Source organism: Salminus brasiliensis, chromosome 9, assembly GCF_030463535.1.
Source record: "Salminus brasiliensis chromosome 9, fSalBra1.hap2, whole genome shotgun sequence".
Taxonomy (NCBI): domain Eukaryota; kingdom Metazoa; phylum Chordata; class Actinopteri; order Characiformes; family Bryconidae; genus Salminus; species Salminus brasiliensis.
This window is the reverse complement of record NC_132886.1, coordinates 14,981,532-14,994,187: the sequence shown is the minus strand read 5'-3', so window position 1 is coordinate 14,994,187 and position 12,656 is coordinate 14,981,532. Positions and strand designations below refer to the sequence as shown.

The window sequence follows — 12,656 nt, the reverse complement described above, 5'->3', positions numbered from 1 at the left end:
CACACACACTGTCTGCGGTGCCATTCTAATATCTAAGTTTCTGGATTACACCTTCTAAACAGTTGAATAAACACTGACATCCACTAGGGGGCAGCGTAATCCTAATACTCCAGTCCAGAAAAGATTACATAAGTTTGTTATGGAATTAATAATAGGCTGTTTTGACTATTTCTCATCTCATATTTGAGGGCAGCAAATGCAACTCTCTGGAAAAGATTGAAATCCTGTAGTACCGCACTCTGGGGAGTTTAAAGTAAGACAGAGAAAAGCTGAGCAGAAAAAAACCAATAACTTCCCATTCAAATCTGCGGCCGTTCTAAAGCTACATTTGCAAAATGAATAAAACATGTGACAAACTGTTATGTGAATAATTTGTTAGTTTGTAATCAGAGCTGCTTGCTTTCTCCACTTCTGCTGTCAGCAGAAGCTCTTCCTTTATAGGAAATCAGATTAACACGGTAACGCTGCAGAGTTTCTTTTTTTTTAAAACACCAACACTTCAACAGAATGGTTATGCAAGAAAAATAATTTATTTGAATGTAACTTTTTTAGCACATAGGCAAGACATAGCTGCTTAAAGAGCTCACAGCTACATATTCTTACTGCTGGAGAGAAATTCATAATATGCAGAATTTTTAATATATGTCTTTCCAATGATAAAATAACAAAAATAGAATTCCCAGTATTATCTTGCTTTCCCCACCCGACTGATACTTTTAAAGCTTTTTCTTTCTGTTCTGGCGTTCTGTCATCGAGAGAGACCGAGAACTCTGTGCTGATACTATAATCCTGTTATAGACATTTCATAATTATCTCTGTGTTAAAATTTTAATTGTAGCTTGGTTTTACACATTATGTACAGAATGAGTCTCGTCATAGCTTCTTGAATTTGGGCCTGGTTTGAAAGCTACTTTGTTTTCCACAGCAACCAGATAGTCGTTAGCAGACTAGTTTGGTCTTTGCCTACATTGTGGGGTGAAAAAAAAAGATTTGTAAGATGACAGGATGACGGAGTATCACTTTGATCTCTATCTCTCCCTTCAATGTTTATGCTGATATTAAAATGCAATGCTTTCTGGTGGGCCCGATTTTTTTCTGAGTTTACTGTGCTCTCACGTTGCATGTTTTTTTTTTTTGTTGTTGTTTGACTGCAGCAGAGATCCATCTCTCCTCTTAATGATAGAGAGAGGAATAGAGGGTTCAGATTGAGGGAGAAAGGGGAAGAAACGCTGAGGCAATAACGTAGAGAGATCCAGTATGTTTCTGCTTCATTTTTACACTGTTAAAAATGAAGGTGCTTCACAAGGTGCTTTTTCTTCGAGCGATGCCATGGAAGAACCACTTTTGGCTCTGTGCTTGAAATAGAGATGTGTTAGTAGAGAAGAAGATTTCTTAGAACCTTTACATCAGGTGTATATCAACGCTGGCCTGGAGACCCACTGCCCTGCACTTTTTTAGTGTTTCCCCTGAGTCCAACACACCTGAACCAATAGGCTGTAAATGAGCTGATTAGTTGGATTAGGTGTGTTGGGAGCAGGAAAAGCACTAAAAAGTGCAGATCAGCGGGCCTCCAAGGCCAGCGTTGAGTACAAACACTGCTTTAGGCTTTTGAAAGGTTCTTTACACACATCTCTATTACTAACATGGTTCTTTATGGGACAAAAGTTGTTCTTCTGTGACAAAGTACAGGTGTGAACAGGATACAATGCGTCTTCACATTCGGAGGTGGTCAGGGACGCATAAGACCACATTATTCTTGAAGTGTGAATGCTAAAGCATCTAAATTCGTCCCGACAGCATTGCCCCAGCCGGAAACTACATAAGACTCACGAGACCACAGCGTCCATCATATACATTAGTTAGCTGAGCATGCTACAATCAAACAAACTAACTAATAGATTAAGGTGATTCACGTGGCTGATATTATTATTATTATTATTATGATTGTACTAATATATTGGTATATTAATGTGTTCCATGCCCCTCCTCCAGCGAAAATGATGTGAGAAATCTGCATATGAAATGCCAGGTGTAAACGGCTATGCCTTTTTGGTAATCATTTGTGACTGGATCACCATAGATCCTTGTTAATGCCAGGTGTGAACTGGCCAAAACGAGCACCTCTTGAAGCACCTCTCTTTTAAGAGTGTAGGTCACTATGCAACCCATTTTCCAAAATTCACAAATCCCAAACTTTACCCCAGCAGGGCTTCTTACAGTGTTTTTTCAAATATGCTGCTCCTTTTTTAATGGTTAAACGTTAATATGGCTAAACACACTGCTTTCTCTCACTGTCCGTCTCTCCCCAACATTCCCTCTCCCCCTTCATCTGGAAAATGCGAGAGTTTTGTTGACCAAGGAGGAGTACAGCACAGAGTACACACGAGTAATGGTGGTTATAGTAGTAATCATAAAAAGAGTAAAAGAAACTCTGCATACTCCTACGGAAGTGCAATACCAAGGCATTTTTAAAAACACAGAGGCTTCACGCCAGAGTACAAGTCAAACAAACACTGGTTGTCTTTTTTTTTCATTCACTAAATAGTTAAAACGAGCATCACTCACTATTATAATGTAATACTTTTGTCATTTACTTGTTATATTTTTAGATGCTGTCAGAATACCTGAAAGACTGATATAAGAAAAATGAATATTTGATCTTAGTCCTCAGTGTTCAGGAGAGTCAGAACAGGTCTTGGCCGGGTGCGCTTCCACTCCTGGACTGCAGAGGGTGCTCTGGCTCAATAGCACCAGGTTTCTTGATTCTGATTGCGAACCAGAATTACGCAGCCACACATGGGAGCATGGGAATGGAGAGAGGGAGGGATGAAAAAAAGAAGAAGAAAAAAAAAAAACAAGCAGTCTTGGAGTGCTTGGAATGGCTGCTCACCAACAGTCACGCTCTTTGTGTGTCTCCAAAGGTCTGACCTTGAAACCAGAGCAGGTCAGTTCATCACAGGTCACTTCCTCAGTCTTCAAGCAACATTTTCCTGCAGGTTTCTGTCTGTGCATGTGTCCTCTGAGAGTCTAGACATTTCCACATAGAGTTAAAACCTCTATCGCAGTGGCATGGACGGTGACCAAGCAGACAAATAAGAAAGAAAAAAAACAACATAAAAAAACCCAAAAGACTGTAGAGCATTGCTCCATCTTCCTGACATTCACAGGCCTTCACTGCTAGCTTGCCAGTAGAGGCACAGAAGCAGCACATGCAGCCTTGATGCATAGTCTGAAATGGCCATAATGAGAGCGACAAATGCATTGTGGGCATAGAGAGAATGTTCTCAGAAACACTGCAGCTTTAAATCTGGGGTTGTGGTGGTTGTGGTGGAGCACTCTACTAGCCTGGGCAAAACCACATGGAGGCTACAAGACAAAGTACAGCTCTCTTTGACCTATCCTTTATTTGATGGCCTTGGCAACTCTCCTCCCTGACTTTTGATTTGAGTGTTATACAGTGCTGCAGACTCTTCATAAAGAGCTTCTGCACATGGAGTTGTGGCTAAAACGGGTCTCCTGAGCATCAAGAAACCCCTGAGAGATGTTCCTCACCTGACCTAATCAGTCGTAGACTGATGACTGATGTAGCCATGTGACCCATCTATGATGATCTCTCTTTTTGGCATTCTCCTTATTATCTGCTCTAGGGTGATTCTGGTCTGTCACTGTGTGAATGTGGTACACACACCGAGTGCCAATGTGGGCAGTGTGGGAAGAACTATAGGTGTCTGTATAGGTGAGAGTGTATTGCGTGGTGTTGGTCCATTTTGTAACTTTGATTTTGTAACCCTCTGTGCTGTGACCGCTCTCACAATAGGCAGTTTTAAAAGTAAAGTCACAAGTATGGATTTTTTTGTCTTTTACCTATTTTATCAAATAATTCTGAATTTACACTTTAGCATATATATCGTATGTAGCTTTGTTCAGGTTAAATAAAACCCATAAGACTTTCATATTCCCTTTCGTATCTTTTTCTGGGGAAAAACAGCGGCAAACAAAAAAATACATCTTTTAAATCTGTAAACTACTTCTTATAATGAAAAGTGCTCTGTTTTAGGGGTACCAGGCCTTGCTTGTAACCATTTATGGAATGTTTCTATTTCTGAATGGACACTCACGCTCGCTGTGTGAGCACAGGAAATGCATCCCGATTACAAAACAAGTTTTCTTTCTTATACCTGCCTCAGATTTTGGCCACACAAGCACAAGCTGGTGCTCCTTGTTTTTTTGTGTGTAATACCAAAATGTTACCTTTTCCATTAGAGAGAGTTCATGTAACATTTCTCAGAGGCCAACCTAACTAACTGGTTTACAGTGTCTCAACACTAGGTCCCATTCCTATGACATGGACAGTGCTCCACAGCAGCATGACATCAAGACAAAAAAGGGAGACCCCAGTGTTCCCACTGCAACAACTCCGCCACCTCAGCCAGACAGTGGGAGGTCCCAGGAAATGAAACCATTTAGATGTGCAGTGGAGCTTTAACAGAAAACCAGCCATAATAGGATCCTGCATGTGGTTCTCTACAAAATGAATCACTGGTCTGGTGGTGCCACTTTAGATGGGTCGGTTCCAGCACCGTCTGGATCCATCTGTGAAAACTCGGTGACACGACGAGCCAACGGGTTCGTGCTCTTCAGCAGTTCCATGGCAGAGACCCGGGTTCCACTGCTGGACTTGCTGCTCTTCTTCTGAAGAAGAGCCATGAAGTTCTCGTTCCGTGAGCTTGATCTTGGCGTGCTTCCCAGGGTTAGAGTTCGAATATCACTGCCGCTGCTCTTCACAGGAGACACGAGACTCTGCCGACTGCCGAATGAGTCCACTGGTTCCTTACGGCCTAAGACCTTTCGCTTAGATCTAGGTAAGAAAGAAAGCATGATTAGATTTTCTAAACTTTTAGAAGCTTAGTGCTGAGAATCGGTGCAGCTGCAGTATTACAGTTTGTTAAAGTCTTTTTTAAAGTATTTAGAGTAACAGACACAAACTATGGTAAGGAACCTGTGTATGATGGTGAAAAGGTCCTCAGTTGTATGAGTTGTGGGAGTGTGGACAAATACATCGTCATCTGTCTCTTCAGTAATGTGTAGTTCTGTTTTGTCACTGGCACCGCTATTATCCAGTGCAGCTTCTGTGGAAACATTTTCAGACAGAAATGTACATGAATGCAATCTGTAGTATATATATGTGCAAACCTCTTAAAGGAAAGGCAATGGCTTAAATATAAAGTCAGGTCCATAAGTATTTGCACAGTGACTTAATTTGTGACTTAATTTGTAAGATGTGAGAATGATGTGAGATGTGATTGAAGTGTAGACTTTCAGGAACATTTTATGAAAAACTCACTTTTTCAGTGTCTGTGCACATACTTTTGTGGTATCTTGACTGCCTACCAATAAAATAAGACAATCCTGTTTGTTTTTGTAAGCTATCCAGGTCTGAAAACTGGTCTGGATTTGGCTCCACTTCTAATATCACTGGTGGACACATTATAATCATACCGCCCTCTATTAGAGTCCACTTGCTGCTTGAGAAGAAGGTGTCAAAGATCTAGGCACAGTACCTGCTCTGTTGTTGGCTCCATAAATGAACATGAATAGCTAAATTGCCTTTAGCCTCAGAGGACAGAAGAGCTAAGTGGATAATGTTTATTTTTTAATGGCAACATCCCAGATACAGTCAGCACTATCTGGCAGTTTAGTTTAGTTTAGTATATTATGTTTATTTTTTAGGGACTATGCAAAAGCTACATTCATATCTGAAGAGAAAAGCTGCTTTGCACCAGAGGTAGCTAATGAGCTAATTTCCATCTGCAGTCCCTGGGCAGATAAGCATGACTAAAAACACAATATACAATAAAACCTAACATTTCAGTAAATGACCCACTCACACCCTACACTTTATCTCAGCAAACAAGCCAAATAACTAATCACTAATTTATTTTACCTGCTGCTAATACATGCCATTAATGACTACCAAAGACAAACTTGGAATCAACTACCTTTATCTCCTTACTTTGTCATTAAATAGAGAACAGTCCACACCTGGCCATAAAACTGTGTATCAGTCAGTTGCCCATTTACTGTTGAAAGCTTGTGAAAATAAAGGGATTATTATGTAGTGCTGGATTATCTCGAGTATCACAATTAACTGAACATTTTACCTTGATTACGATAAATGAATGATAATAACATATAAGCTGCTGGAATTTGCACAGGTGGCTCAGTATTTGAATTCTTCTCTATGTTGTATCCAAGCCACAGACTGGACAGGTCTCGTTACTACACATACAGTAATATGGTTTTAAGGGGACAGTACATAAACGCACACAGTGAGGAATGTACTAACAGAACTGAATGTCAGTTTGATGAATTTCCAATTAATTGCCCATGACCATGTAAAAAGACAATGTAAAACATCCTACATAGTTCATGCAATATTTTATGTATTAAAATATGTATTTTAAAGCTGAAAGTCTACACTTTAATTACAACTTTAATTCTAAACAACTGATGTGGTCTACAGAGGCAAAATTATAAAACATCCAACAGACTGTCCAAATTCTTCTGGACCTGACAAACACATTTTTTGATGTGCGTGAAGTTCCTTTAGGTTACTATTCAAGAGGCATTACTATAATGTGTTTCAAGGACAAGGCAAGCGGCAGCTTTCTGTAATGTGACTATGCAATCTTCAACAAAGAATTGTTTGTACGTCATATAACAGGTAAGATGAACTTCCCTCCCACTGAGATGTCAATTTCTGCATTTTCTTTAACCCATAGCCAATGAATAGTCTAAGGCAATGATTAGCAATACTTTGACCAAGTGCTTCAAGTACAAAAGAATTTAGAACATACCTGTCTCCTCACCTGCAGCCTCAGCTGAAACATTAACATCATGGATAGATCCAGCATCCTTAGAAGCTTCTTCTTTTGTCACATTATGATTTCCAAGAGTCTCCAGGTCTTCTTGAATTTCAAGATGTAGGTTGCTCTCAGGGCTCCCATAGACCTCCTGGTAAGTCGGGGTTTCTTGGTCCACCTCTTTGTAAGTTGCCTCTTCAGTTTCAGATGGTGGTGGACCCACGGGTGACTGAGAGCCACTTTCGTGTAGGAGAGTCTGTTTCTCTGTACTCCCATTGGCTTGGACGGTAGTGGACGGTAACAGAAGGACATTTGGTTTTTTGGGCACTGGTGGAGGCACCTTGGGTTTCTTCTTGTCCAACTCAGCTAAGCAAGAGATTGTAATTCGACTAGGCAGGGTCTTGCTTTTATCCTCCTTCTCTGGGCTACTAGGAATGGTAAAATCTTCTTCAATTGGGATCCCATGTTCTAGATCAAGCTCAGGGAGAGGAGGTGGATAGCTGGGCAGCTGGTCTTGAGGTGTCACTGCAGATGGACTAATGGGTGACTGAGCTGGCCTTTTGGGCTTGGGCTTCCTTACTACCATGTAAATGTTACCTACAGGCATGGGCCGGTCCACTGGGGAGGCCGGTGGAGATTCCTGGGCATGAGGGGAAGATGAGGGAGACTTCAGAGTCAAGTTCATGGGTCGTTTAGGCAGTGGTGGCTTTACTGCGACTGGTGGCTTGGGTGGTTTAGAGCTAGAAGGGGTGACGGGAGGACTGAGATCACGTCCTTGTTCCTCCTCTATGATGTCAGAGGAGCCATCAGGACTGTCCTCAAGTTCTGAGCGACTCACCGAACGAAGCCTGATGTTTCGTAGGTCTGTTGTAGTAACCATGGGTTGTGATGACTGACTAGGACTCAGTTTTCCTGGTTTGCTGGCTGTGGATGTGTCTGAGTGTCTCCGGCAAGCTTTAGGTTTGGGTTTGACAGAAGACAAGTCTATTTGGGAATTTACAGGGAGCTCAAAGGACAGACGAGACCGAGATTTGTCTTTTGGGGAAGTAGCTGGAAGCGAGGACTTTCTCTCTGGAATCTTTGGACGCATCTTGCATGCTGTTGGGGCGGGTCCACTTATAACAGAGCTTGTAATAGTTGGGGTGGGGGTTTCAGACTGACTCGAGTAGCCACTGGATGGGGACATCAGACATGGAGGTTTGAATGGAGAGACCTTAGTCTCAGCTTCAATAGAAAGCTGGGAAGGGGAAGTGGCTCGAGAGGTTGCCGGCGAATTCAGAGACTCTGAGCTTCCACGCACCTTAATGCACTCTATCACTGTAGTACCTGTGGCTGTGCTAGAGCCAGATAATGAGCGATATGGGTCATTGTTAGACTTCCACTCATTCAGTTGCCAATGAGGAGGGAAGGCCAGGTCTGTTTCTCTGTCAGGAGGCTGAGAGGTATCAGAGGCTGTCTCCAAACTGCTGTGAGTCTCCTCCTCCGGCTTAGATGCCATGAGAAACTCCGGTTGGAATGAATCCTGAAGATCATGATCTCGAGGAATGAAGAGGCTCTTGGGCCTACCACCTCTAAAGTGCCCTTCTCCATGGTGAGATCCAATCCCACCAGACTGTGACAAGTTCTTCATTAAGGACACACTGCGAACTGGAGGTGGTGGCTTCTTTTTGGACTTCTTCAGTGAGATGCTTCGTGATCGTGATCTCAGTCGACCCTCTGGGAAGAAGTCTGACCCTGTTGCCACAGATACATTGTCAGTGCTGGTGCTGTCCTCAGAGCTGTTGCTCGGGTAGAGCAGGGCATAGCTCTCACCTTCTCGCACCATAGGCACTGGGTCACCTGGACAGCAAATGTTGTCTGTTGAGCAGAGAGAACCAGAATCGGTTGGTGTTGAAAGGGAGCGCTCTCGGAACTTAAAAGCATTGGCACGTGCTGACCTCTTCTCTCTCTCGTTCTTGTTGTTGCCTCCTGGACTGACTGCTGTACTCTGTGTCTCATTTCTCTTTCCTGTAATAGCAATGGAATGTGTGACTGTGTATGCCCTGGGTCCAGAAGGTTCTGAAATGGAGGTGAAGGAGCTAGAGTGTGACCCAGAACTCATGGACAGACCGGAGCTAGTGTGGGAAGGACATATGAGGCCACCTCCACCACTGCCTGGTGCTAACGTCCCAGGTTTAGACAAAGGCTGCTTGGGGACAGAATTTGGGGCCAGGGCATAGTTGTAAGAATCATTCCAGGCAGGAGAGAAGGTGGAACCCTTTGGGCCATTCCAGGAAGGGCTAGGGCACATAAGAGTGGCGTGATCCATCATGCCTGAGAGGGTCTTGGGGGATGAAGGGACGCTATGCTCTAAGTCACTCTGGGTTTTCCGTAAGGGTACGTGTTGCCCTCCTGTGTTCTCTGTGGTGGGCTCCAGAGATCTGGGCTGGGAGGAGTCAGGAGAACAGGCACCTTGTATCAAATCAACAGCAAGAATCTTGCCATCACCTGAGGGGAGAGAGAAAGCAGATTAACCTTAAAACAAAGAACAAACAAGGACAAACATTTTGATTATAAATAGGAGCATGCAGTTTTTATGTAGAAATGTCCCATAGTGAAGTCAAATACTGTCTCCCAATGATCCCAAAACAATTATTTTGTAGTAACAAGGAAAGACACATCATGGGCCAATGACCTGTCGTTTACTGGTAACATCCTCATTCTCTCAGTCCCTATCAAAACTTGTTTTCTAACTTCCTGTTCGTCACCTTGGCAGTGCAGCGTGACATCGGGGCCTGCGATCACACTCCTCGGGCGGCGGACGGTCTTTGGGTTGACCGCCGTCTCAGTTCTAAAGGGGGCCTGGAGTTCGCTGGCGTGCTTATCAAAGCTCTGGCCTGAGGCAAGACATGAGATACCACTACTCAGTCTGAGGGACAGACTTTTGTCAAAAAATATCTTGGTGTGTAAAATAAAATAACAATCTTAGAGGCTGTTTCCCAGACACAGACTATGCCTTTAATGAATCATAAGGTTTGAGATACATTACCACTGACGGTCTCTGAGGTGAATCTCTTTGCAGATTCTAGGCTTAATTTGTGTCTGGAAAAGCAGACCTTAGTATCCTAAAATGTGTTTGGTCTGAACGTATAACATCTAGCTTACACAATGTACATATTCCAGTCATGTAGCTTCTGGAAACTACAGCTGTAACTTCTGGTGCATGTGCAACAGATCTGAATCTCGCACAGGAATCCACTTCTAGGGCTACTAAGCAGTAATGGCCAGCATGAGATGGAGGACTCCTGGTGAACTGGTGATGCCTGGTAGATCTTAGGAAATGAAAAGATACTAGACAGACTGAGCTTAGCTTAGTCAACTCAAACTTTTCTGTTAACAGGCTGACGTAGACATGGTGTGTGCAGATGGTAATGCCATGAGAAATGCTTTAGTATGTTCACTAGTGTCAGAATGATATAGCGAATTGAACATTATGTGCTAATTAAGCCTTGCTCTTGCTACATTCATTACACAAATGCACTCGTTCAGCTCTCACAGAATATGCTTCTCAGAAAATGCCCAAGGAAACCTCATTACCTCCCAACACGTGTGTTTGCTTCATTCATGAAAATGCCAAGAAAAGAGGAGGTGAAAACAAAGCCTCTCCCTCCTTCTCTCCTGCATTCAACCACCTTCTTCGTCACTGTCTGTCTGACTGCCCCCCCCCCCCACACACACACACACCATCACCACCACCACTCGATGCAGCTTTTTCTATTCCTCCTCACCAAGCTAAGGAGGAAGAGCTAGGCGTTGCCATGGCAACAGCTACCTGTTCATTATCTTAGGCGGGCATGGAGCGGACTGGCATCTCTTTGGGAATTAGCTGCTTGAGCATGGCGTTAACTGTGTTTACAGACCTGACCTACTCTACTGCACTGAGCCTGGAAAAGGGTAAGGGAAATGGCGAGAGAAAGCAAGGGTAGAACGGCCTGGGAGAATCAAGAGAGGAGTAAAGGGAAAGAGAGTAGGGGAAAACAGAAGGGAGGGAGAGCAAGATCTCAACGAGACGGAGCTACGAGAGAGGAAGACTGCAGAAGAGAATGAGCGTGCCAATGCTGTGACCATAGAAGAGGTGATGTTTGACTAAAACAGTGTGACAGCTTGAGAGAGTTGGGAGGTACTCAGGGGTACTTATCACAGTGCCCATATAAGTGGAAAGCACGAGAAGAATTGGCATGTGGGGCAAGTTATATCACCCGGGCTGGGCAACTCAAGGTTAATCATGAAAACACAAATATGAAATGCGACAGGGAAACAATGCGAGGAAAAGCTGATCTAATGTAGGAAATCCTACAATGTCTGACCCTGGCCGGGTGGACCTCAGTTTAGACATGCTTGAAAGCTTGAAAGCGAAGCAGATTTGATAGTGAAATGATAGTGAAGTTGATTAACAACTTCCTTTGATTTAACTTGACTTCCATATGAAGTTTAATTCTGAGAGTTGGAAAGCTGGAAAGACTGTAAAGTTTAATAAGATCTCTTAAATAACCACTCTAGTTATCTAAACCATAAGGATGTAGTGTAACTAAAGGCAAATTTCTGGCCCTGTAGAGATTCTAGGACATTACAGTGAAATAGTACCAGCAACAACAACAATATGACAGCTTTAGTCAGATATTATTAATGTGTATCCTATTGCCTTACACTCAGAGTTCAAATATTACAATACTTCACTGTATTGATCCTTCCCGTTCAGAATGGTACAGGCACTGGCATCAGCAATGCACTATCAATGCTGATTTTTTTATATTGATTAAGTAATGAACAGTGGAGAGCAGAAGCAGGGTGTGTGCAGTGGTGTCACCTGTAATATCGATGGGGACAAGATGTGCAGGAGTGTGTCGACCAGTGAGGTGCCAGCGAGGTTTCTCAGCTACAGGAGGCCCGACCGAAGAGTTCCAGCCCAGGAGAGCGCGATCTGAGCCACAGGCAGCTGGGTCCTGAGCCCGGATCCCTACTGATGTGCCCTCATCCTCACACACCTGCTTACTGGCAGGCTGGAGCAAGAGACAGGAAAATGCAGTTTAGCGTTTAGGGTTTATTCATAATTCTTTAAAATGCAAGTTTGAAGGTGTCAATTAAATCTTAATTTCTAGGTTTTTTTTTTCAAAACTTATATATAACATATTTGATTTATTTGTTATTTTCTCCATAATGTCTGACATAATTTGTTTGTATATATATAATTAATTCATAATATATAATAATAATTATACATATATATTTATATATAACAAATTCTTCATTAAAACTTTTTAAGCAAATCATAAACATGGAGGGATCATTAGAGGTTGAACCATGTACACACTCAAAAATAAAGTTATTTACAGTCATGGCATAGAAGAAGTGGAAGTTACCAAAAGGTTCTTTGCAGCGATGCCGTAGAACAGAGGACACCAATAAGCAGACCTTACATTAACATTACTTTGTAAACATTACTTAGCCAATCAGGTCTGTGCATTATGATGAGCGCTGCGGCTGACGTGAACGAGATGAGAGACAGCGGTCGGAAAGGAAAGCGAGTCAGAGGAAATATTAATTCACACGGCTTGCTCTAACAGTGGAGCGAAAATTGGGTTTTTAATCAAGAATAGACAGATAGTACATGTTTATTCTTCCCAAAGGCAGCTCTACGCCAGTATGTTTCGAGACCACTGCGATTATTAAAAGCAGTAATGTCAAGCGTGGCTACGAGAAGAGTTAATAAGCTCTTTATTTTAGGATGCAGGTTTTTTTTCAAAAGCATTCTGT

At 42.7% G+C, this 12,656-nt stretch overlaps 1 protein-coding gene across 4 annotated transcripts in view; it reads right to left on the bottom strand.

Annotated features, from left to right (window-relative positions):
• Nucleotides 1-511: 511 nt before the first annotated feature.
• Nucleotides 512-12,656, bottom strand: part of nhsl2 (NHS-like 2) — a 113,867-nt gene continuing 101,722 nt past the window's right edge. For 2 of the 4 annotated variants that reach the window (XM_072687552.1, XM_072687550.1), the window contains exons 4-8: nt 11,710-11,902; nt 9,611-9,739; nt 6,858-9,350; nt 5,000-5,129; nt 512-4,858 (exon numbers count right to left, since the gene is read on the bottom strand). In XM_072687552.1, coding sequence (XP_072543653.1) covers nt 4,537-4,858; nt 5,000-5,129; nt 6,858-9,350; nt 9,611-9,739; nt 11,710-11,902 — 3,267 coding nt within the window. In that variant the 3' untranslated portion in view covers nt 512-4,536. The remainder of the gene's footprint in view (nt 4,859-4,999; nt 5,130-6,857; nt 9,351-9,610; nt 9,740-11,709; nt 11,903-12,656) is intronic. The other 2 variants (XM_072687551.1, XM_072687554.1) reach the window with 2 other exon arrangements.